The 22998-nt window shown below is 34.8% G+C and overlaps 1 protein-coding gene across 4 annotated transcripts in view; it reads right to left on the bottom strand.

The window, feature by feature from the left end:
- Window positions 1-22998, bottom strand: part of PAPOLA (poly(A) polymerase alpha) — a 48069-nt gene that overhangs the window by 9470 nt on the left and 15601 nt on the right. For 3 of the 4 annotated variants that reach the window (XM_076345408.1, XM_076345406.1, XM_076345404.1), the window contains exons 6-17: window positions 20988-21041; window positions 17746-17857; window positions 16496-16585; window positions 16262-16400; window positions 14721-14793; window positions 13103-13223; window positions 12077-12161; window positions 7386-7439; window positions 6508-6627; window positions 4702-4811; window positions 1834-1955; window positions 26-168 (exon numbers count right to left, since the gene is read on the bottom strand). In XM_076345408.1, the coding sequence (XP_076201523.1) occupies window positions 26-168; window positions 1834-1955; window positions 4702-4811; window positions 6508-6627; window positions 7386-7439; window positions 12077-12161; window positions 13103-13223; window positions 14721-14793; window positions 16262-16400; window positions 16496-16585; window positions 17746-17857; window positions 20988-21041 (1223 nt within the window). Of the gene's footprint in view, window positions 1-25; window positions 169-1833; window positions 1956-4701; window positions 4812-6507; window positions 6628-7385; window positions 7440-11148; window positions 11290-12076; window positions 12162-13102; window positions 13224-14720; window positions 14794-16261; window positions 16401-16495; window positions 16586-17745; window positions 17858-20987; window positions 21042-22998 lie in introns of those variants that run through there. The other variant, XM_076345407.1, reaches the window with a different exon arrangement.

Raw genomic sequence — 22998 nt, 5'->3', positions numbered from 1 at the left:
CAACAAGACTGAAAGTCTTCATTACCCCTGAGAACTTCCAGAACTGTTCAATGGACTCGTCTTCATAGCACTAGTAGGTGAAGGCACAGATGTGCTGTTATCACTGTCCATAGACAAGTCTAGGCTGCTGTCATTCAGAGCTGTTAACCTGATCCCTTCTGTCGAATGCTGCAATCCACAGGACAAAGGAAAGTTATATTAGTCTTATTAAGGGCTTAAAAAGTCAACGAAGATTCAAATGATGTAATATTTCAGTTATGCAAAATGTTAGCTGTTACATTTGCGAAGAAGAAAGAAACGAGAGGTGATTTAACAGTGATGAGCTTCCACCATGAACTAAGCATGTAAGTGTGCCTTAAATGCAGTCAAATTTCAGTACATTTTTACTTAAGCTCCTACTGAAAGCAGGAACATTGAAAAACATAAATGGACAATTTTCAAATCCTTTTACATGTAAATAATCCACTATCCTGGCACTACAAGCATTTACATTTTCACATTCACAATTCAGGTACAGATTTGTCTGAACCAATGAAGTTCAAAAACACAAGATAACCTGTTACTACATTTAGTGATTGTATTTTCAGCTTTATTTCAAGTTTCTTTGTTTTTGTGGGCTTATAGATACTGTTTTCATTAACTTCAAAGTAATACTGATGTACACCGAACCCACAATTAATACAAAGAATTTAGAGACTGATTTGAACTTAGTCAGTGGAGAAGAAAAACCCTCCTCTGACATAGTACTACTTAAAGAGATGCACTGCTTAATACTTAGATTGTCCTCTGAAACGTATTACAAACAGATTTACACTTCGTTTTAATACAAGATTTCCTATTCTTTAAAAAAAGCAGTTAATATAAAACAGCTATAGTAATAAAGTATGTTATTCAGGTATACCTGAAACAGAGTATATAACAGTGGTTCATCTATTCACAAAAAAAAGCTAACCTGTATTGCTCTCAGATTAAGCTAACACAAAGAAGCAGGAATTTTTAAATACAGACTAAATTGTTAAATTCAATGTTCCACCCCGTTCTTCCTGCCTCCACCAAAAGTAAATCACATCCAACACAACAGCTTAATTAAAAATTCTGCTACCATTCTCATTTATGGCCACACAGGTAAACTATACATTGAGGGAGAAAATAACCCTGGCTAGGCAATGGGCAACTTTCTGATGTCAAAACTGTCATTTAAATCTTTTACTCTTAATTAAAAGAGCATACAATACCAAAAACTGCCAAGTTGCAGGTCGAAGAATACTTTCCTTCAAATTATCCTCAAAATATTCAACCTCAGCTACAGCAACAGACTACCGTCTTAGATACAAAAAGGCAGCAACAAGTTCAACATTCTACTCTGCTTCTATCTGATGACTTGCAATTTTACATTTAGGAGACCTTCAGGAAAATTTAAGTAATAACAACTTAAGAGAAAAAAGCTGGAGATAGCAAGAATTGCTTGACTGATTGTTCTATTGGCATTGTTACAGATGCTTCCTTTAGGTGACCTGCATGTTGAAACAGCAAGAGGGCTTTAAAACCTTATTATTACACTGTTTTAAATCTGTTTAGTTTAGGAAGGCCAACAAAATACAGTATTTCAGCTAGACCTGAAGATACTATCCATGTTGTTGATGTTCTGGGAAATCTAGTATTACATTTAGTGCATCTAGTAATATTTCTACAGTCAAATAAGATCACATAGCTTATACAGGTAAAACTAAGCTTTCAAAATGTGATTTTAGTTCTTTGATTAGTAAATCTAAAAAGCTGAGGAATCATTTCTCAATGGCATTTTTATTGCTCTCAAATATTAGTCAAGTTTACCTTTTTCTTTTTCTGAAGCACGTGATTAGGTAGCAGTTGGTGAAGTTGCTTACGTTTCACATGCCTTGCGGCAATCTTCATATCCATCTCAAACATCTTGCTGTTTATTGCTTGCCTATAAACTACACAATTAGAATAACATTAAGACATATAGAAGCATTTTGCAAAGTCCACTTACTTGGGCAGGCAGAAACAACTGGCATTTCAGAAGATTTATTACCCTCAAGAACAGGCATAGGAGGAAAAAAGTGAACTGCCTACTATGCCAGCACTGATAGTACAAATGTTAAAATGTTACTTTGGAAACAGGTGACCTGTTTTCCAAGAAAAATATCTTGCAAGCACGCAGTTCTTTAAACTATATTGTTAACAAGTTTTAACAGTAATAGCTCTGAAGTGAATTCTTAATTTCATCTCAAAGGGACTAAAGATAGAAATAAAATTTCCTCATAAGAATTACAGTATTTACATAAAACTATTTTCTTAATAGTTGATTCAGCTTTTATTTATGGAGCTCCTACAACAAAAGGGTTCTAATTCGGGAGTTGAATGCTTGTGTGCCAGCTAATATATTACAAATTATTCTGGCAACTCAGATACCACTATGTTTTTATACAGAAGTGATTTACGTTTGGTTTTCTTCTGCTGTGTTTTGGGTTTTTTTGGTTGGTTTCCTTTGTTGTTTTTTTTTTTTTTAGTTACATATAGTATAATAAGCTCTTTCTCTTCACCTCAGAACATTTACTTCTGATGAGTCAACATGGTTAGTGCTAGTAAAGGAACTACACTGCAACCCAACATCTTGGGTTCACGTAAAGCCAGGCAAAAATGAAAAATTTGTTGTTCTTTCACACCGACTTTCTATACAATGTTGAACAAAGCTGCAGCAGACGTATGAATAAAAAAAAAAAAATGTTCTGTAGATCTTAAATACAAAAACTTAAGAAACATCTCCCTTATTGACTGTCTATTCTACAAACGTTAAGGAATCTCATTGAATAAGCTGTGAACGTGTAATTAAAAAGCTGTTAAGAGACAGATACACAAAGAGCTCAATGAATAGTGCATATTAAAGAGCCTACTACACTAATTCTTGGTATTGAAGCAGCAGCTCATAAAGCCTCTGTGTAAAGATTACACAAGTTACAGTTAAGGTAGGGGCGAGCTCAGGAAAGCCAGACACAGTTAAAGCATTCCATATTCCTGACATTAGGTCTTACCAAAGTTTCAATACAAGCAAAATCTAGCCCATTCTTCACGGCTCTCCTTCTCCCCCTGCTCCCACTGAAAAGCAAACTATTCCCTAATTTCATTTTTGAAAATGCTTCGGTAGTTTGATAAAATCTTAGATCTATTCCAAAAGACAGGGCAAACAGAAGTTTTTGGGGTGGATTAAAAACAATGAAGACAGACCCACCTTAACTTGAGATGACAAAAGAAACGCCCAACACACAAACAGAAATTGTTTGCTAGTTGATTACCTTTGGAAGTGTATTTACAAATTGAACAGAGAACTATGCATCATAGTCTACAATGATTTTGATGAAATGCTACTTCATTTAAAATTGCATAGATTTAGACAAATTTCAGATTTGAATGTATTGCAAGTAAATCATTCAAAATCATAAGTGCAAGTTTTAGTATTTTCATACCAAAAATCTGACAAGTACACTATTGAAATATTTGTTTATAAACAATAAAAGACCTGAGAAACTGTAATTCATAGATTCCTTCACTCCTTCAAAGCAGCAGCCAAGCTATTATGCCTTTTCTAAATTCTCAAAAATTAGGATGATATGTCTATAGCTTCACCTTCACCACTTACAATCAAAAGGAATATGTGACCTCTCAAGAAAATAAAAATCCCTTTGACTGAAAAAGGCAGAGATTATATATGCGCACACACACAGCCCCCCACTGCAGCTATATATGACAATAAAGAACTTTCAAACCTTGGTATGATTTACTTAAAAATATATATATGTATATTTATATTATATTCACTCATACACCCACACTGGGGGGATGGGGGGGGAGGTGGAGGGTGTACAATTTCCTCACTTCCTTACTGAGTCTTAGAAATCCAGAGACCAGGGTTGCATTAGGTAGCACTTGAACCTATTCCTTTAACTCTGTAAACATGTAATACTTGAGCCTTAACTGTCATTTGTTTAAAAAAAAGATATTGCAAATTTATTAGATAAGCCTATCAAAGGTAGTGTTCCTTTCTTAGTCTTACATTCTGGACAGTCACACTCTCCAGCTGTTACCAATTCTTTGCTTACAAATTTCTTATGCGTGTTGTAAATTATTTTCATGAATCAAAAAGTAAACAAATCTGAAATAGTCAAAAAGGCTTCTTGCACTGAGCATTGGGTGTGAAAGTAAAAGTTACTGAACCAACTAGCTAGTATGAAATGCCATGGAATAAGAAGCATTTTGTTCTAGAGTCTACTAGATACTCAGCTTTAATCCACTGATAAGTTCAGTTTCACCAATAAAAATATATAAACTATACACATATTGTCAGAATGAGGTTAGGCTAGGTAGTTTGCATATGATAACCAATTTGTCTGTTTAATAAAGATCACAATATAACGTACCATTTTTAGTGAGATCTGAAAGATTTGTGTGCATCATTTAAATCAGTTTTAATGAAAACAAACTGAAAACGATTGGTCTCAAGTGTCTAGAAGCATTAAAACTCATTAAAACTGTATTTCATTAAATAACACCCTAACTCCTTAGCTGAATCCTTCTACCCTATGTCTAGATATGATCCTACTACTGAAACAGACTACATTATGAACAAAGACAATAACTTCAACAAGTTTATTAATACCAGAACATCTACAGAGCAAAACTCACCTGTGTCTGTAAAAGACTGAATGTCGTAGGTAAGATCAACACTTAAATTTTCAGAATTTTCGGTTTTCTTAAACACCAACCCAATCACCCACATTGTACGGTATTCTTCCCTGGAAAATTTTATATAAAACAGTCATATAGTACTGACAGAAGAACTGAATAATCTAATAAGTTATCTGCTGCAATAGACAACAGTTGTACATTTTAGCTCCACTAGCAATGGGGAGCTAGCCATAGAAAGGCAAAAAGCAAAGCTGACTTAATGACATTCCCTTTTCATTCGCAATACAAAAACCTTCATGAAACACTGACACATCTATCTCCAGCCAACTTAATGAGCTAAGATCATCAGTAGATTACTTCATTCAGCTGTGCTTCTGTATAGATTCATTTTTAGGAGTTACAACTAGCCATCGCAACTGTAAAGGAAACAGATTTGAAAGGAGATGATACATTTTCAGCACCTGACCCTGAAAGTCATTAGAATCTATACCCTGACTAAACAACTTCCATTTTGCCACCTAAACTCGTCTTCAACTCTGAAATTTCTTAGCTGTAACTGACCACAAAGTGCAGTTTTCAGGTAAGGAGAGCCTCCCTTTGACAGCTCACCTTCCCATAATATACATGGAAGATGAACTATTACACTCTATTACAGAATGTAACACTTCTATAGCAGCTCAAGACATTTAATGTTTTAATTCAAATGTCTTTTCCCTGTAAGACTATTTCAGAAGAACACTGTTCTCCAATCAGTCAAGGAACAAATTTAGGGCAGGCAGGCAAAAGAACATACGTTGTTTACATTGGGAAAATGACCTTACCTAAAAGTGTTGCCCGCATCAAGTCCTCTGAAATAACAGCTAATTGGAGCCTGTGATCATGCAGGCAGTTGTAGCTGTATTTACCCACTAAAATGGTGCTGAAGAGGTAGTGCCTGCTTCTGTCCAATTTCACTTGGAACATGCACGTAATTTATGTATATAACTTAAAAAAAAGGTAGCACCATACTGTCACTTGAAGCAGTTGATGTCTGGAAAAGGCTGTGTGGAAGGTAAACAAGGCTTTCCACATATTCCCAGTGAAGACAAAAATTTTTTCCCCATTCTCACACCACACAAAAATATGATTCCTTACAAGTTAGTTACACCACTATCTAGAAATAAAGTCTTAAAAAGAGGTTTTAGCCCACACACCTGCGACCATTGTTTTGAGTGGGGGAGGAGGGGATGGCAGAGGGGGGAAGGAATTGAAAAACATATAATCCTAAACAATTTGAAGTGCTTGATATTCTCTCCACTGTTTCCACATCCTGAGGAATTCTAACATCAGCCATTACCAACTCGAAGTGATATGTATCTCAACTGCTAAATTTAATAACATCAAGTGTACTTAGTTACTCAAGATTTCAGTTCTACCGTGCCTGATGTTCTACGCGATTCTCAGCGCTGCCTCATAATTAAAACTGTCTTACCAACTGATGCTAGATGCTCAAGCAACAGCAGCTAAGTAGCAGTAGCTAACATGGATTATTGGCAAGAAATTATGCAATTAATACAGTTATGAGCAAAAATATATTCTTTCCTTAAAGTTATTTTCTTGCTTAAAGATGTGCTTATACAGAATAAAGAATATCTAATTTTACAAATAGTACTTGAGAAGAGCTTAAAACTGTTTGCCTTTAGATGCTGTCATTAAAAATTAATCCATTTAAGATTCTATAAAAATGCTACTTTATTTATTAATGAATTGGTATTTTAGCTAAGTTAGTTCCTCACCATTACATGAAAAAACAGTTTTGCTTACTTGTCAGGATTCTCCTTGGGTGCTGGGAATGACTGCGGATTCACATGAGCCAGTGTAATGAATTCATTCTTCTCCAGGTTTCCAACTAGAATACGGATTTTTGATTCCACCAAGCCCACCCTGCATAAATGTCATTTATTAGCAAGTTCTCATTAATATGAAATAATAGAAGTATCTAACATCATATATCAGGATAAAATCCTCAACATTCTCCTTATACTAATATTTGAGACTACAAACAAACTAGTGCACTATACATGAAAGATTAATTCAGAATAAACCAAGCGAATGCGTTACAAGAACTAATGCAAGGGAAGCTTAAGAATGCCCTGAAGCTCTCATTATGGCCTGATTTTACAAATGGATTAAATAGCAAGACATTACACATCAAGTAAAAGGCAGTCAGCAAGAAACTCCTACATATTTCTCCAATATTATTTTGGCTTCAGATGATGAATTTTAAAGTTGAAGAAATTCCCAATACCTGACAAACTTAACACTTCTCTAATAAGAGAGAGCAGAAACAAGGGAAAGAAGCATTTTTGTTTTGAGAAACAGTATTTCAAGAGATTAATAAGCAGTGTGAGGAGGTATGTTTTCAAAAAAGTGCATAAGGTTTAAGAAAACAAGATTTGTAAAGTGAACCTGAGTGCTGTAAAGAAGCAAAATTCAAGCAACAGCCTTCACTCCCTGGTTCTTGATTTTTACTGGTTTTCAGAAGTGTACCATCTTCATCCATTTAATTTTGAAACACTGAAGCTCCACTTTGTTTCATTAAAAAGATACTAGATACACTAGATATTCCCTTGCGTCCAAGGCTGACAGGTTTTTGTTTGGTGTTTTTTGTTTTTCTTTTAAATAGCAAGCATTATACTCACCATTCTAGTCGCTGTTTTTCTGTCGGTGCGCTTGCTAGAAGTACAATATAATGCCTTTGGAGATAAAGACAATATGCTATTCTATTTATACTTCTAAAACTAGACATTCAAACCTTAATATTAAAACTTTGCAGTAAGTTCTACATTGCAAACGACAGATTAAGTATATACCCTATAATAAAATTAAGCATTGTTAAGTAGACAAAGGGGCTATGTCCCCCAAGCGTGTGACTAATGGACTTCTCAAAACATTTCAGATTTTAGGAACATTTGCAATTACACTTTAATACCAGTAACTGTAATAAAAGGCTAGGAACATAGAACTAGTTGAAAAACAGTACAGATCTTTCCATACCTAATGAGATCAGGGATTCAACTGACTACTAGAGATTCCTTGCAAGTAAAAACAATTGTTCACAACCATCTATACGTCAGTTGTCTTAGTCGCAACATTATTTCTGAACAGTTAGAAGAGTGGTTAGCACATACGCATTCGTTCAAAGTCAAAAATAACACTATCAAATGTAATTTAAAAATTTTATATCTGCATTTTAGAATTGTCTGAAGACACTTATCTGAAACTTCACAAGGAATGTTTCCTCTGATGATAATTCTTAAGCTCTCAATTATATTCCAGGATAATCAGTGTATACCCACTGTAAGTAAATTTCAAAGAAACAGTATACAAAGCAAGAATGGTATTTTAAACAAAGAAGCCCAAGGACAGTGGAATGGGAGATGATTACTTTTAACTTGAGTTCATAATGAGGGAGGTGGGAGAACTTTACATGTCTACAGTCAGGTTTAGCTAGGAAGTCTATTTTAACATCCTTAGTCATCCAACTTGGCATTTACTCTATACTGATATGGTATATTTAGGTATCTTCAGAGCAGGATTTAAAGAACAGTAGTAACATGAGGGATTAGACCCTAGGTACATATACCTCATAAAGGAACACAAGGTCAATGATGGTGAAAAAATATGGTGCAAGAAGAGTCCTCTGATGCTATAGGCCTTGAAATCTTAACAGTAAATCAAAATCAACAGACCAAATCAGTAACTACATGTTTCTGTACTTCTCTTTAGGTGGCATGAGAAAAAAAACTTGTTAAATGCTACAGTCCTTTGAATTCAGTCAGAGAATGTCAATGAAATAAGAGGACTGGAAAAGAAAGATTTGGAGAAACTTCTTCCCACTTCTGAATAAGGCATTTTATCTACTTATTTTTTGCGTTTTGGCAGTATTAACTGCTTCATACAAAAATGTTAAGGAGTTTTTCCTGTTACCTTATTGAAATATTCATTTTAGTTACTTGTAGGATACCATGACTCAATTATTTATATGCCTTTAAAAAAAAAAAGCCACAGAGAATAAGGGTCCTTTACTCAAATTCTGTATGAGAAGTTACTAATTTCTAATATCAATTTCTTCTAAGGAGCACTAAATATGCAACTATCATCCACAAGATTCCTACATCATACATACCACACACACTTGCAGAATGTCTCATTTAGTAGTAAAGACAACTTAAGCTTTTTGTTGTTTTTAACCATGTATGAACTGAAAGAGACAAGTCTCAAATCTGCAAGTATTTGAAGAAACTAATTTTCCAGTTACTTATTAAAAGCAGCTCTTTGAAACAAACTTCTGAAGAACAATTTAAAAAAAAAAAATTTGAATTTGGCTATGTCTAAAAGCCTCAACTAGCTGATGAGCACCTAGGAAAAAAACCTAAGCCTTATTTATGAAAATAAATATAGTGATTAACTATTTTCGCTCAGGTACTGCTAGCTGAAAAAGAAAGAAAAGATGCAATTTCTCCCCCCACAACCCCCAACTATTAAACAGAGCTGAGAGGGAATTAATCACTGGAAATCTGCTATTACCATTTTCAGTAAAACTTAAACAGCACAAGCTGTTAAAAATAAAGACATACTTAGTTTGAGAGTCCAAGGTCTCACTGATAAATTTTGCAAAGACAAGATTTGTTAACAGTTCTTCATTCGTAATTTTATCACAAAGAATACGTCTAATTCAGAAATATCCATTACTTCATGTTAAAGAAAAAGAAATTCTGAAGTTAAGCTTCTACCTCTCAATGGTGATTTTTAGATGCATTATTTTGAAGTTTGGTCTTTTTTGGGGTTTTTTTGTTTTTGTTTTTTAGAAACCGGCGCTGTTTCTCTCCCACTATCTCCCTATTAGCATTATGTTTTCATACAAATAACCTAACGTAGATATTATGGAATTGTCTTACACCATTAACACCTGTATCTACAAAAACCAAAGTATTTTTAAGAGTCATACTACTTTCTGAAAAAACTGAGAACACCTGCACATGTTCATTTCAATTTTCTTTATTAAGCTGTCCAGGATTTACACTTTAAAATATTGTCCTGGTTTCAGGGTTGAACCACAACAATTATGCAGTGTTTTAGATAAAGTCCTATCAAGGCAAGCGTTCAAAGTACCTTCTTAAAAGGCAATGTTTATATTCTACTTATTTAGCAGGATATCTGTCTTTATAACAGAGAACAATATGCTAGAGCTCATTAAATGAGTGTTATTTCTCTCATGACCATACTTCCCTCTTGGTTTTAAGCTCTAATAATTTCATTCTCATGTAATACTTCATACTCATGTTATATCCATTTGAAATTATGCTTGTCATTTCCCTGTAAAACACCATACCCAGCAAGTATATGTTCTTTGTTGTTGTTTCCCCCACATCTGAAAAATTTAAACCTACGTGAAAGGCAGGTAACACATGTTGTAACTCCTTAACTCCAAGTAATTGCTGATATTTTAAAAATAAGAAAATTTTCCTAATTTCTAATCTGCTCCTGCCATGCAGGTATGCAGTAGCCTCCAGATTTCCTTAGTCACACATCATTGAAGGTTGTTTACTTTAAGCATGGCTAACAAGTTAAAAGTGTTTACGATCAACATAGATGTTTAGCAACTAATTGCCATTGAGAGTGGTAAAGATTTCTTCTCTGAAAGCATAGCTTTACTAAGGAAATGTTTTTAAAAGTATGTCTCAGAGCAAGGATCGGATCTTCTCTTATCTGGCAGAGCACAACGCACTGCTCTGAATTTCAGCAGGAACAAATCAAGGCATCTACAATTTAAACAGGAAGAGAGTGTGAAGAGCGGGGAAAAAAAATCCAAAACATCTAGCTTTCAGATGGAGACTTAACCAAGAGCCACATTTATTGCATACTGATGACTGCATATAATGATTTTATTTCATAAAGGTTACTAACCAAACCTTTTAATTTACTTACTAAGGTAAAACAGAGAAAACCTTGGGTAATTTAAATTAAAGCAGGCTCCATAATACCATTCCACACAGTTAAAGAAAAAAATTGCACAAAGACATTTTGTGCTAAACACACAAAACCTGGATATTTAATGTTGGCAAGAGAAGCTTTTATTGCTAAAACTGTAAAATGGCTAAAGCTGGTACACAAAAAAACTATATTAAAATGGAGATTATTTCAAATGACATTTAATGTTTCCTATTTTTTCCTAGTTTTGAAAGAAACAAAGAAAATGTACTAAGGAACTTATTAGCAACCTCTTGAGCAGAAACTGATTTGTCTGCAGCCCATTTTTAACTTCAAAAAATAATATAACTTTACAGTGCTCTTTTAAGTGTTTTCAAACTTAATCTCCAAGGTACAACATAAAAGCCATCCAAATGTTTTAAAGCTTTTATCATGCAAGAGGTATAGAAACAAAACACAGACACATTATGAAGGTCATCAGTCTCTTTTAATGGGGGAACTGTATATTTCAATCTTGTTTAGATTAGTACATAACCAGCCAACCACCCAACACAGAAACAAGTGTAAAATATACTTGATCTTGATTCAAGAAAAATGGGTCTCCAATTTCAACTGAGGGCAAAGAAGATGTAGTCCATATTTTAATAATCCATATTTATTATAAAAATACAACTTTCAGCAAGTCCACATACATTTAACAAGCTTCTGCCCCACAAGCATATTACTAGAAACTCTAAAAATGTGAAGTGTGAACTTCAGTATTTCCCTTAGAGACATCACAAAATTAGAGAAGCTAGGTGTGAAAGAGTATTAATAAAGAGCCAAAAGCCTTAAGCTTTAATGAAAAAAATCTAGTAATAACTAGTACATCTGGCAGTTAGTCAACACAATTGCAAAAATATCTTTTATTATCAAAGTGAACTGTTGACTGTATTGACAGAAGAAAACACACAGTTTCAAGTACGTATTCGTCTTAAATATTGACCTTCAGAATTAGTTCTTTTAATATCTTGTTTCCTGGGAGGCAAGACCCATTTTTAGAATGCTTACTGACACCACTAAAGAACATTTCTGTTAGTCAAACCAGCTGATATGTCTTCAATTTTATTGGTAGCATACCAATTGTATAGTTAACTGGTGACATTGTAAACATCTGGTCAGAGACTAACAGGTTTCTGAAATACATGCTAAAGACAAAAAAAAAAGTATCTGAGGAAATTACTCATTTTCTAAGAGAAAGGACAGTAGTGCATTCACTCCCCCTCTGTATAGAAAAATCTTAACAAAACACTTTTTGGAAATCTAATGTATGTATATTTAAGATCCCGTGCTACAGAGCATCATTAGATATTTTAACTGATAAAACTTAAAATATTCTGCCATGCCATAAAATACATACTTGTACTTTTGAAAGAAGTTTGGAGCTTCAAAAAGTTTGGACCACTCTGCCTTACTCAGCAAAATTTCATCTGTGATAGCAAGACCTAAATTATAAAAAAACATTTAAACTTTTTTTTTTAAAATACAGTTTAGTACCCCGAGTAAAAACAGCTTATTAATTTAGCAAAGTTTACTACGAATTATTTCCCCCCTTCAAATTCAAAGGAATTTATCAACAAGCTTTATATTCCAGTCATACCTTACATGGTCATTATCATTATACAAATCATATTATTAAAAAGAACCTCAATAAAATACGTTTAGAAATGCTAATTGTTCAGTCTGATGATTTCACATATTTCTGCTTTGCAGTGTAACACAGCTCAATTTAATCTTTTGTGTATGCCACAGTAACTACTCAGTCCAAAGAAGATAGAGATCTTCTTCCTTACAGTACTTGAATCATCTCTTGTGCAAGACATTGTACAACAAGGCAAAGAAACAGTGAGACAATAAACTACTGCTCTGCCCGAGAGCTACTGGTAGTTGCTCTCTGCATCAAGTCTACTCCTTGGTTTGATAATATCTTCTCTTATCTACTATAATTATCCAAGTAGATTACTAGGATAAATCTAGGGCACTTATCTCTGAGCAAGTATAGTGTCTTGTATTAGGCCTAGAAACAGCCATCAAGTGGGATTACTACACTAATCTTCCATGTGGCATGCCAAAATCTAAAGCCACTAAAATAAACAAAACAAAAAGATATTGTACCCTTAATTCTCATTTTCAGAGCACAAGGCATCCTAATTAATTACCCTCCCTTTCTAAGAGTAAAGGACAGATCTGCAGAAGTCTCTACTGAATTCAGAACTTTAAGCCATGTAAGTGTAACAGGCCAAGTTCTACCTCCCTTGGAAGAGAGTATCATGTCAAGAAACTATTTAACATCCTCCCACCTCCCCCCTCACAAAGCATACCCACAATGGAACTATTTTAAATCCATTTGAAAACATTTATATAGAGATCATAAGATAATACTTACCTTGTTTAAATTCCTCAACCATGACCATCCGTGTGGAAACGGACACATTGTAGGTAGAGTTCTGCTGTGGGTATGCTGGTGTAATTATAGGCATAAGATGGTACCTATCACTGGGGTTTACCTATATATAACAACAGCCAATCAGTTTTCTTCAAGCATACACATGAGTTAACAAATTTGGATTTCTCCCTTTACTACAACCGAGTCTTAAGTTCTAAGAGCCCTTAGTTTGCAGACCAAGTAAGTTTACCAATAGTTCAGCGAAAGTTTAGAAAACAAGGATAATGCTTTCACAAAGGACATCATTCTGAACCACAGTGATGTGGGAGGGCTGTAACCTGTCAGCACATCAAGATCAAGTTGCAGGCATTTCTAAGTCCAGAAATACCAACTGAACAGAACAATTTCTCTCTTTAATAGAAATTAGCTTGTGATCACATCAAAACAAGGATACCTTATCACCACATGAGCACCTTCAGAAGAATGACTGTCTTCAGACCTTGCGAAAAATATTTTATGCTTTATTTCTGTAACACTACTGAAAATAAAGAGCCAGCTTAAGACGAGAGGCTCTAGGCAACCTGACAGAAGCATCACTTGCGTTAACATATCTTTTATTAAACGGCACACAGGGAAACAAAAAAGAAGGGACAAAACATACACACACAAAATACATTTAAATAGCATTAGGGTAGCAATCTTGTAGATGGTAAATTAAAGATAAAATCCTGTCATTCACTTACCCCACTTTGTTTAGCTACAACTCAGACAGTGCCCATCACACACTAACCTCAACCCCCTATCCCAGGAATAACAGTAAGACTCAAGAACACTTTTTCAACTGTCTCACATTATTTAAACGTGGACTTTTGTCAACCAGAAAAACAGATTTGAAGTACAAAAGGGCATACAACTCAAACTCTGGTGCTCACACTATTCGCCAAAAGATTAGTTGAACACCAACTATTCCAAAATTGACTAAACAGCATTGAACACATTCACACTATGCCCTACTGAAACCTCAGAACGTGAGCAGTGCATCTCCTACAAGCTGTTTTATTGACTGCCTGAAGAATATTAATGTCCAATGTCCTTAATATAAGTGCTACAAAGATGGAGATCAAATATTATAAATAACATACAAAACAATATAAAGACTTCAAGTTATGATCTTCTTTGGTCCAAGATGAAAAGACACATTACTACAGCTATATGGAAACGAACCTATCCAGCTGTGACTGTTGCATTGAAGTGAATTCAATATACTTGCAAAAGTAACAGGTTTTAAGTCAGAAGCAAACCATTTTAATATAAGCAGTTTTTCAAAAATGCATTGCTTTAAGGCGTATATCTAATTATGCTGAGTATTTATTAAGATCACTTATTGCAAAAGTTGGGAGTAAAGAGTACACCGTTCAGCAAGTGTGCTTCAAGCGATCGGTTTAGAAAATTAAGCTAACTTTGTTCCACACTCAGGAGAACTAGAGGTTACTTATAACAAAGACATAATACCAAAATATTAAGTTTAATAAACCCAAAATGAAGTTCACCTAGGATTCTTTAAGCAACTGAATTTATTGTACAGTGTGACTTATAGGGGAAAAAATAATACACTAACCCTTGGGTCCCATACAGGCAAATTAAGATTGCATTCTTCTGGCTGTTTCAATAGCACTGGATTTGGCCATTCCCTGTTCAAAAAGATTGTAGCACTGAATAAGACTATTGGATACAACCATGTATGTTCAACAAACAATACTTTTGAATGCGATCCTTCTTAACTCTGCTTTCAAGGTAAAGCATCATTTCCTCAAGACTAAGCTGGTCTAACTGGGGTTGTTTAAATAAGCTGTATTGCTGAACTACAACACAGTTGTAATTAGCTTCTCCAGAGCATCAGAACAATGAATTTTCTGTAGTCTTGGAGCTTTATAACCACTGGCTTAGGTAACTGAAGTAAACTCCTCTAAATTCTTCTTGAAATATACCTATCAAAGAGGAATTTCTCTATGAAGATTGACGTTGGGTCCATCTTCAAGCTAGCTGTTTCACAGACAGACTACAGAAGAAACAGCCAGCATGATTACAGCATTATAGTATTACAAAGCATGTATTAAAAAAACCAAACAATCAAGTCAGAAAGAAACCATGCTGAAACACCAAAAAAGAAAGAAAAGTAACACTTCTGTTCTTCAAGTCGTCTCTACTCCCATGAGTAAAGTTATCTTCCTATAAAGAGTAGAAGTCAGTTAATCTCTTGGTATTTGTACATTAACGCTCCTATGCTATGCACATATAAAATGGACAGCAGTATAAGGAACACATTAAACAGAGCTTGCAACCTATTTTCTTCTATTAGCTTAGTGTGGCAAGATATTACTAAACACTAGGTACCTCAAAGAGGCTATAAAGCCTATGGATTCAAGACAGTGAAACTGTGGAAATTATCTTCACGTTAAGAAGGAAAGACACTATACTTGAAGTAAAGCAACAACTTGGTACAATGATTCTTAAAATCTGTCAACGTCTCATGAAGAATATAGGTATCCAGACATGCTCTTTCAAGAAAAACAGCATTCATTTGTAATCTGCAAAGTACACTTTTGTCCCATTCATTCTAAATTTACCTGGAACGTTCCCATTGTTCCCAGAGTTATTCAAACCATCTTTCTGAGGTAACTGGCTCAGGAGTATGAAACCATATGTAATTCCAAAACACCTACCTCTCCACACTGACAAGATTAAAACCCACACTTTTGCCACTGGTTCTCCTAAACTGCATTTAAGCTATATGCCTAAGCCAGATACTGACAAAACTCCTTTTCCCATTAGTTGAATGTTAAAAGTCTTTAAATTTTGGGGTGTCTGCTCTTATTTTGCACAATGTAAGTATTTTATCTGAAGAGTAATGTTGAGTTACAATAAATACTTAAGAAAATTTTAATTAAAAACTGTTTTGGATACTTTAAGAACAAGACATGTTGGGTGACTTATTGAAAAACTCAAGCTAACAACTTTCTGGCAGCAAGAACAATGCTTATAACTACCATCTTAATCTGGTAACAGCTGAAAATGATACCATAAAAACAGGACTAAAATTTAGTGTCTACAAACAATTTTATTTTAGTGTAATCTAGATTTAAAAAAAAAACAACATACCATTTAGAAAATACCAAGAAAAATTTATGTACAAGAGTTGATGCTATTGCATTTGGATAAAGCTGGCAAGTTCTTGCTACTAGCATAGCCCAGGAAACACCGCCAAGGAAACCTAGTATATTGGAATAGATGTTGTGGCCTGTAGATTGAGAAGGAAAGAGACAAAAGGAGACAATTATCAGTAACCATAAAACTTAATGAAAACGTCACAAATTTTGGAATAGAACTGCTTACGTTTTGCCCACAGTTTGATAGCTCTCAGTGTTAACCTGAAGTTGTCAATGTTTGGTACTAGATGCAGAATTTCATCGGTTACCCGGCAACCTGCCAAAAGAAAGAATCCATTACACTTGCTGCCTCCAGAGTTTTTTGCTTGCTTACCCTCTCCCACCTTCAAAGCTATCAAACTTTTTAGATCAGCATGCTGGAAACTCATTTCGTATTTTCTGTTATTAATGAACTGCACAAGCTGTTTAACAAACATACAAGTTTTAAGTTCTGCTGTTATGAGATTACATGCAGCGTATCACAGAACGTGCAGACAAATTAAAAAAAGCATGAGTCTTCATGGACCTACAGAAAACCTGGAAGTCATAGGTCAAAGCTTTGTTTGAGTTTGTGAGAACAGGCTAAAAAGAATAGTTTTTAAACATACAAGTTGTATCATTACTTTGATGGGATATTTTCAGGCTTAAGAATAATATTACAGATGACAATATTAACTGCTTGATTTTTTTTTTTTAATCAAGAATAAATAGTTGTTCATTGTTATTAAACAGTTGCAAGAAAACAGTATTATCTAAGACTAGGAGTTCCTTTCAAAGCAAGTAAGAGGCAAGTATGAATTTCAGAGACTGCACAAATGTGAATTTCACAAAACAGTGCAAGCTGCTGTGGTAATCCCAAATTATCAAGTTTTCAGCTCATAGCAGAAGTCAGTGATATCTCACACACTCCTCTTCCCTGCGAAGCTGCATACAGGCTGAAGCCCCTACCACCCCATACATAAATAACAATTTTTTAAGCTGCAGTATTATAGGAAATTAAAGGTTACACAAGCTGGTAAACTACTAAAGACCTGACCTCAAACTGACAGTATTTTGATATCCCCAATTTGTCACTGAAGCAATTTATGCATATTAAAACACATACGAATTAAAAAAAATGCACCCATCTTTATTTCCATAAATAGATAGTGCTCCACACAGAAGTCTTGCAAGTCCCATTAATTTCTAGACAGCACCCAAATGAAAGAAAAAAATTTATAATTTTTATAAAAATTTTATAAATTTTATAAAAATCTGGCCAACAAGAAACAACCCTTCACGCCAAAAAGATATATAAAACTGGCTATGACTTCATTTCCAGCTATAGAGTTGCTATATTTTCAGTCAAGTCCACAACTAAACTACTGTATCAAACAATCTAGGATACTTATTAACAGATTAGACAAGAAGTTTATACGCAAAACTGTACATACATACCATTAAGACTTCGTATGCATCTAATGTCTAAATTTTTAAGTAGGCTATCGTCTCGTAGGTCTAAGTCCTCAGGAATAGTTTGCAGTGCTAACCTTGCAAACAATATATCAATCTTAAAAAAAAAATAGATAAGACATTAGAAAACTCTTTTTTCTTCTGCAGAATTAATTCTGTAACCCGTTTTCATCAAATTTACTAGTAATAAGAATAGTAGTCTTCCCAGTACCAAGAATCTCTAAACAATACATACTAACACCCTTCACAGACACTAAAAGAAACGCTTTCAGATGCGAATAGATGCAAATCTATCTTATGGCTCCTTTTCCAAGAGGGTGAAATACACATTAAGATCAATACAGAACCAGCACACACGTAAAAACTATGTCAACTGTCAATGTAAATAAAAATCATTTGGGGACAAGCACCACTTCTAGGTCCAGAATACAAAATTTTACTACGTCAGAGCAAGTCATGAAAACATAACCTAGTTTTAACCTAAATATTCTCAAAATTATTACTGAATTACAGAAAAAGTAGGAGATTTTTCTGTATTTATGAAAAGTCTAGATATCTAATTACAGAAAACAGGAAGTTCTGACAATCTAGCAAGCTACTGAGCAAGTGTATAAATTTGTATAAGTTTTGAAATTATGCCAAATTTCTTTGCTATTACTTCTGCAATAATTTGTCATCACAGTTCTTCTAGGTCAAGAACATCTAAGATACTGTTCAGCACTGAACTAGAGAGTTTTACATTGTCCTATACACAGCAAGGACATACAGATAGTAGAGAAGTCAGTTTGCCTTTCCAGTCTTAGATTAGGTATCAGTCAGTCAGTTTGATGAGAACATAAAGTGCCTATCGGCAGCTGGTCTGCTAGGCAACAAGCCCCGTTCACCAGATGAGACTTTTAATCGTCATAAACTGATATCACTTCACCTACAAGATGATGAAATACCTAGTGTTACTGCACCAAGAATAAAGCCATTTTAGTTACATTAAAATTATTTCAGGTAAAACAAAGCTGAAGATACCTTAAGATGAAGAACTTCTCGTAGGTGCTTAAAACTTTGCATCCATCTGTTTTAAACTATGAAGCACTTCTCCAAAGAAAAGTGATTTCTAAAGTATTCAGTGCACTTCTGATTTTAAAGTCTTTAATACCTGGTCTTAACAACATTCTATACTACAAGTAGAAGTTTCTACTTAAGTCGAAAGTACTACTTTTCAATGTAAATGAAGTTCAAAATTAACTTCAGCTTGAAGTTCTACCTCTAGAAGGTCTAGCACCTCTAAAGATTCAAAGTTCATTAACAATAAAAGGATTTTTCAAATAAAGAAATGACTAGCCTGTCCTATCATTTGGGGGGGAGGGGGGCGGGGAATCAGTTTTCTACAGGAAGAACAAAAAAAAAAATCAAGAAGGTTCTTGTTTATGTTAAGCAAGAACATAAAATACATGTGTAAAAACTGGTATTAGCAGAAACTTCTGAAGTTTAACTGACAGGATCACCACAAAACTGAAGTCCTTTTCCTCAGTTCTAAGGTTTTCTTTAAAGAGAGAAAAACGTCTGACACCTTTTGTCTGCATTAGGAAAAAGAAAATTAAATTAAAATCTTCTGATACTGACATATTGGGCACAAACGCAACTATCAGAAATTGTGGCCCAACGATACTTGTATGTATAAAAAGAGTGCTTATGATAAGTTAGTGTTCAAGACTAGAGAACTCTTAAGCACTGTCAGCAACATGGGTTAAGTCTCAGGCATAAATCTAAGACACCAAAGCCCACCATAAATTACTACCTTGGAGCAAGATACTACTACTCTTATAGCAGACAATCCTTTTATATCCCTATTTAGGCTTGTATTTTGAATTTCATTTTCAAAAAAGACGACAAAACACTAGCTTGAATGTAAATGATTTTAAAAAACGTACAAATAGCAGACTAACCAGAGGAGGCCTATGGCAAGTTTCAATATTTAGAATGAATACCTAAGCTATGTAAACAGAAAACAGATTCTCCAGAAAAGTGTTCCTAATACCCAACTGTATATGGACAGTAATAAAATGGCTGACACAGATGCAAAGTCACAGGCTAGCTTACTGCATGGTATTACATTTCTCTGCACATCTCTCTCATTTGGAGAAAATACATCTCTCTGCCTAAGCGTCAAGTGACACAAACATCAGTGAAAATACAAACAAGTAAAGCTGGACGGATGAGGGCAAGGGGCATGGTTCTTCTTCCTGAGACTCAAAAATTGCCAGTACCCTAACTAATGACCATTATAATTGCAAGGCAGATATTTAACTCAGACTGGGAGAGAAGAAACTATCCAGTCTTGTGTACAATACTACAGCTCTTCAAATCATGTCATGTGTCAGAAGATTAGCATGGGAATTCTTTCCCCGCTGTGAAGTATCCTTCTTATACCCACCAGTTACTGGTTGACATAAGCCAGGAACAAGTCTGATGAACTGTGTGTATGAACAGTTCGTCTGTTTTTGTCTTGTCACCAAGATGACAGGTTGACTATAAAACAGTCTGAGAAAGATTAACAGAGTATCTTTTGAAAGCAGTGTTCCTGTTTTCTCAGCAACTTCCCCCAAAATAGTAAATATCAAGTTAAGCAAGTTCATCACTCCAAGACAGCTGATCCATCAGGCTACAGGCAAACTGGATAGAAACTGGCAGACCAAAACCATTGTTTTGGTCATGTGTTTACAGACATCTGAAGAGAACAGGACAAAGGGGATACCTAGTTTGCCTTCAACAGTACATTTTTGAGAACTGATCAGAGATCACACAATTTCCTATGGTATAAGGTATTGAAGCAAATCTGAATTTAAGGTTTGGACAGTGAATCATTAGCAGCCAAAAATTATTGAAGCCACGTTATTTATGAACATAATTTCTATTAAATGTTAAGTCTTAATAATGCCAAAACTGGTACTCTACAGGTCACTAAACTAATCAGTGCAAGTGGGTAGCAGTGCCTAAGAAAGAACAGGGAGATATTCTACATGCAGCTTGAAGTACATCAAGAAAGACTTGTTTCAGTCTTAAAGCCCTACTTTAAATTACACAACTGAGAACGGTTGTCAAGGACTTGGGTATGAACTTAGGGGAGTCATTTTAGTAACATTCATATAAATGAATACTACATGAGTTATGGAGATCTTGAAAACTTTGTTTTAACCATGTTCTACCAAAACAAAATAAAAGAAGATCTTTACCTCTATTCCATCAAAACAAAGTTTAATAACTGGGACAAAAGCTTCTTCAACAGCCTAGGGGGAAAAAAGTTATATTTTATCTTCAGCATAGAGAAGAACATTTACAAGCAATAGCTAGCAGGTCTAAACAATCACAATGAAATGCTATATACACAGATGCTTTTCCATTTTCAGGTCAATTTTTGTCAGCAACATCTTTCTCCACCATTGAGGATTTATGAAGTAAGCACTGATCTACTCCGTGCTACAACTGTCTAGATGTTAATTATAACCCAAACTTATACCAACCAGCTCTGATGATGTTACCTCAAGGTGTCTCTCTCTTGCTACATGTAGGACACAATCAAGCACCTTTTACTCCTCACAGCATCTCTAAGTATTCGAAGGCCAACCTATGGGGATTCTTACTCTGAGGCCTCTTCTATTGTTTCTGCAGTCAGTATTTTATGAGAAATGACAAGGAGACAACTGTGTAACTACGCAGTCTGACTTCATCTAAACCAGTTGCAAGTCAGCGGTTTCCAGAGCTTGAGCATCTTTTCTAAATGTGGTCATTAATAAGGTACTTCGACAAACAGTATCCATGATGAAACTATGAAACTTGATGTCTACTCTGCAATCAGCTAGGAATACCACCTTCCTGAACTGAGCATCTGAACTAAATGCAGATCCGCAGAGACCTACTTTTGTGAAAGCCAAGAACACTGCATACTTCTGAATAAGAAATGTTAGGTACTGCCAGAGGCTAAACAGAGTTCTAAGAGTGTTCCAGTTCTTAACAAGAGGAGGAGACAACACTATTCTATGCACTTAACCTTAGTTAAGGTTACCTTAATTTTTCTGGTTGGCAGGGTGGATCCTAAGCAAAATATGAAGTTCACAACTCTCTCAGACTCACTCACTAGAGCAACCATTAAGAAAGTCTAGGCTCCCTAAAGATCGAGATGTACAAACTTTCCTCAACCTAGCTGGAATGATTTAAAAGTGTTATGACACCCTGACCTAAACATTATCTGCATCACTGCAGAGCTACACTGAATAGCGTACATTGTTCTATGCTGCTGCTAAATCAACTACATTAGTTTGAGTTAGATAGAGTTTATAGCAAAGTTAATTGGAAATCTGAAAATCAGAATCATCTTAATTATAGCATGTGGATTTAAAGATTACTAAAAGTGTTCAGATAATAACGCATTCAAAACAGTTGTTTCAGTGCATATAGTATTACCACCAGACGTTTGCACTACCCTGGTAGTTACCATGTAGTACCATGCTGTAGCATGCAGAGTGAAAGAATGCTGCAGAGACAGTCCCATTTATTTTATGGGACCAGGACTAAACCAAACAAAGTTTAATACTTGCCAGCAACTACCTTCATCTAAAAAGAAAGAATTGCAGCAGAGAAAAATATACTGAGCCAATACTGAGAAGATTAAAGCTTCCACCAGTTGACCTAGGGAGGCTTGTCATTTAGGTAGAAGAGAAACAAAATACCGTGTACCAGTGTCTTCCATTCCTACAAGGGAAATCTTCATCTTTACATGCTAAAAATCTTGCACAAGCATCTAATGAGACACACTAAAAATGTAACCCCCATTTTCAAATGCACAGTTGACAGCCAATATAGGTGGTTTATTTAATATCAACCACTGTAATTGTTTACATAAGCATTAAATTATAAAAACAGCAGCATAACAATACACTTTAAAACCTTCATTAAAAACACGCAAGTTAGTTTGAAAAGGATCAGGACCAAACACTTACATTTGAATCTGCCTGTTGCTAGAAAGCAAGCAGAAATTTTGCAATACTAACACACATGCTAAGTTAGGAGATCATTCTGCCATCCAGATTTTTAAATGAGTGTCTCTAGTAAGCGGGAACAGAGAAAATTTGGAAGAATCTCTATTTATTTCAACTATGATGACAGGCTTTGCTGCAGGTTAACTAAAAATCCATTGCAAGCCTTAATAGTAAAGTTATATTTACTTATTTAATGCATCATCTTTCA

This window comes from Aptenodytes patagonicus, chromosome 7 (genome assembly GCF_965638725.1).
Source record: "Aptenodytes patagonicus chromosome 7, bAptPat1.pri.cur, whole genome shotgun sequence".
Taxonomy (NCBI): domain Eukaryota; kingdom Metazoa; phylum Chordata; class Aves; order Sphenisciformes; family Spheniscidae; genus Aptenodytes; species Aptenodytes patagonicus.
This window is presented reverse-complemented; position numbering and strand designations above follow the sequence as displayed.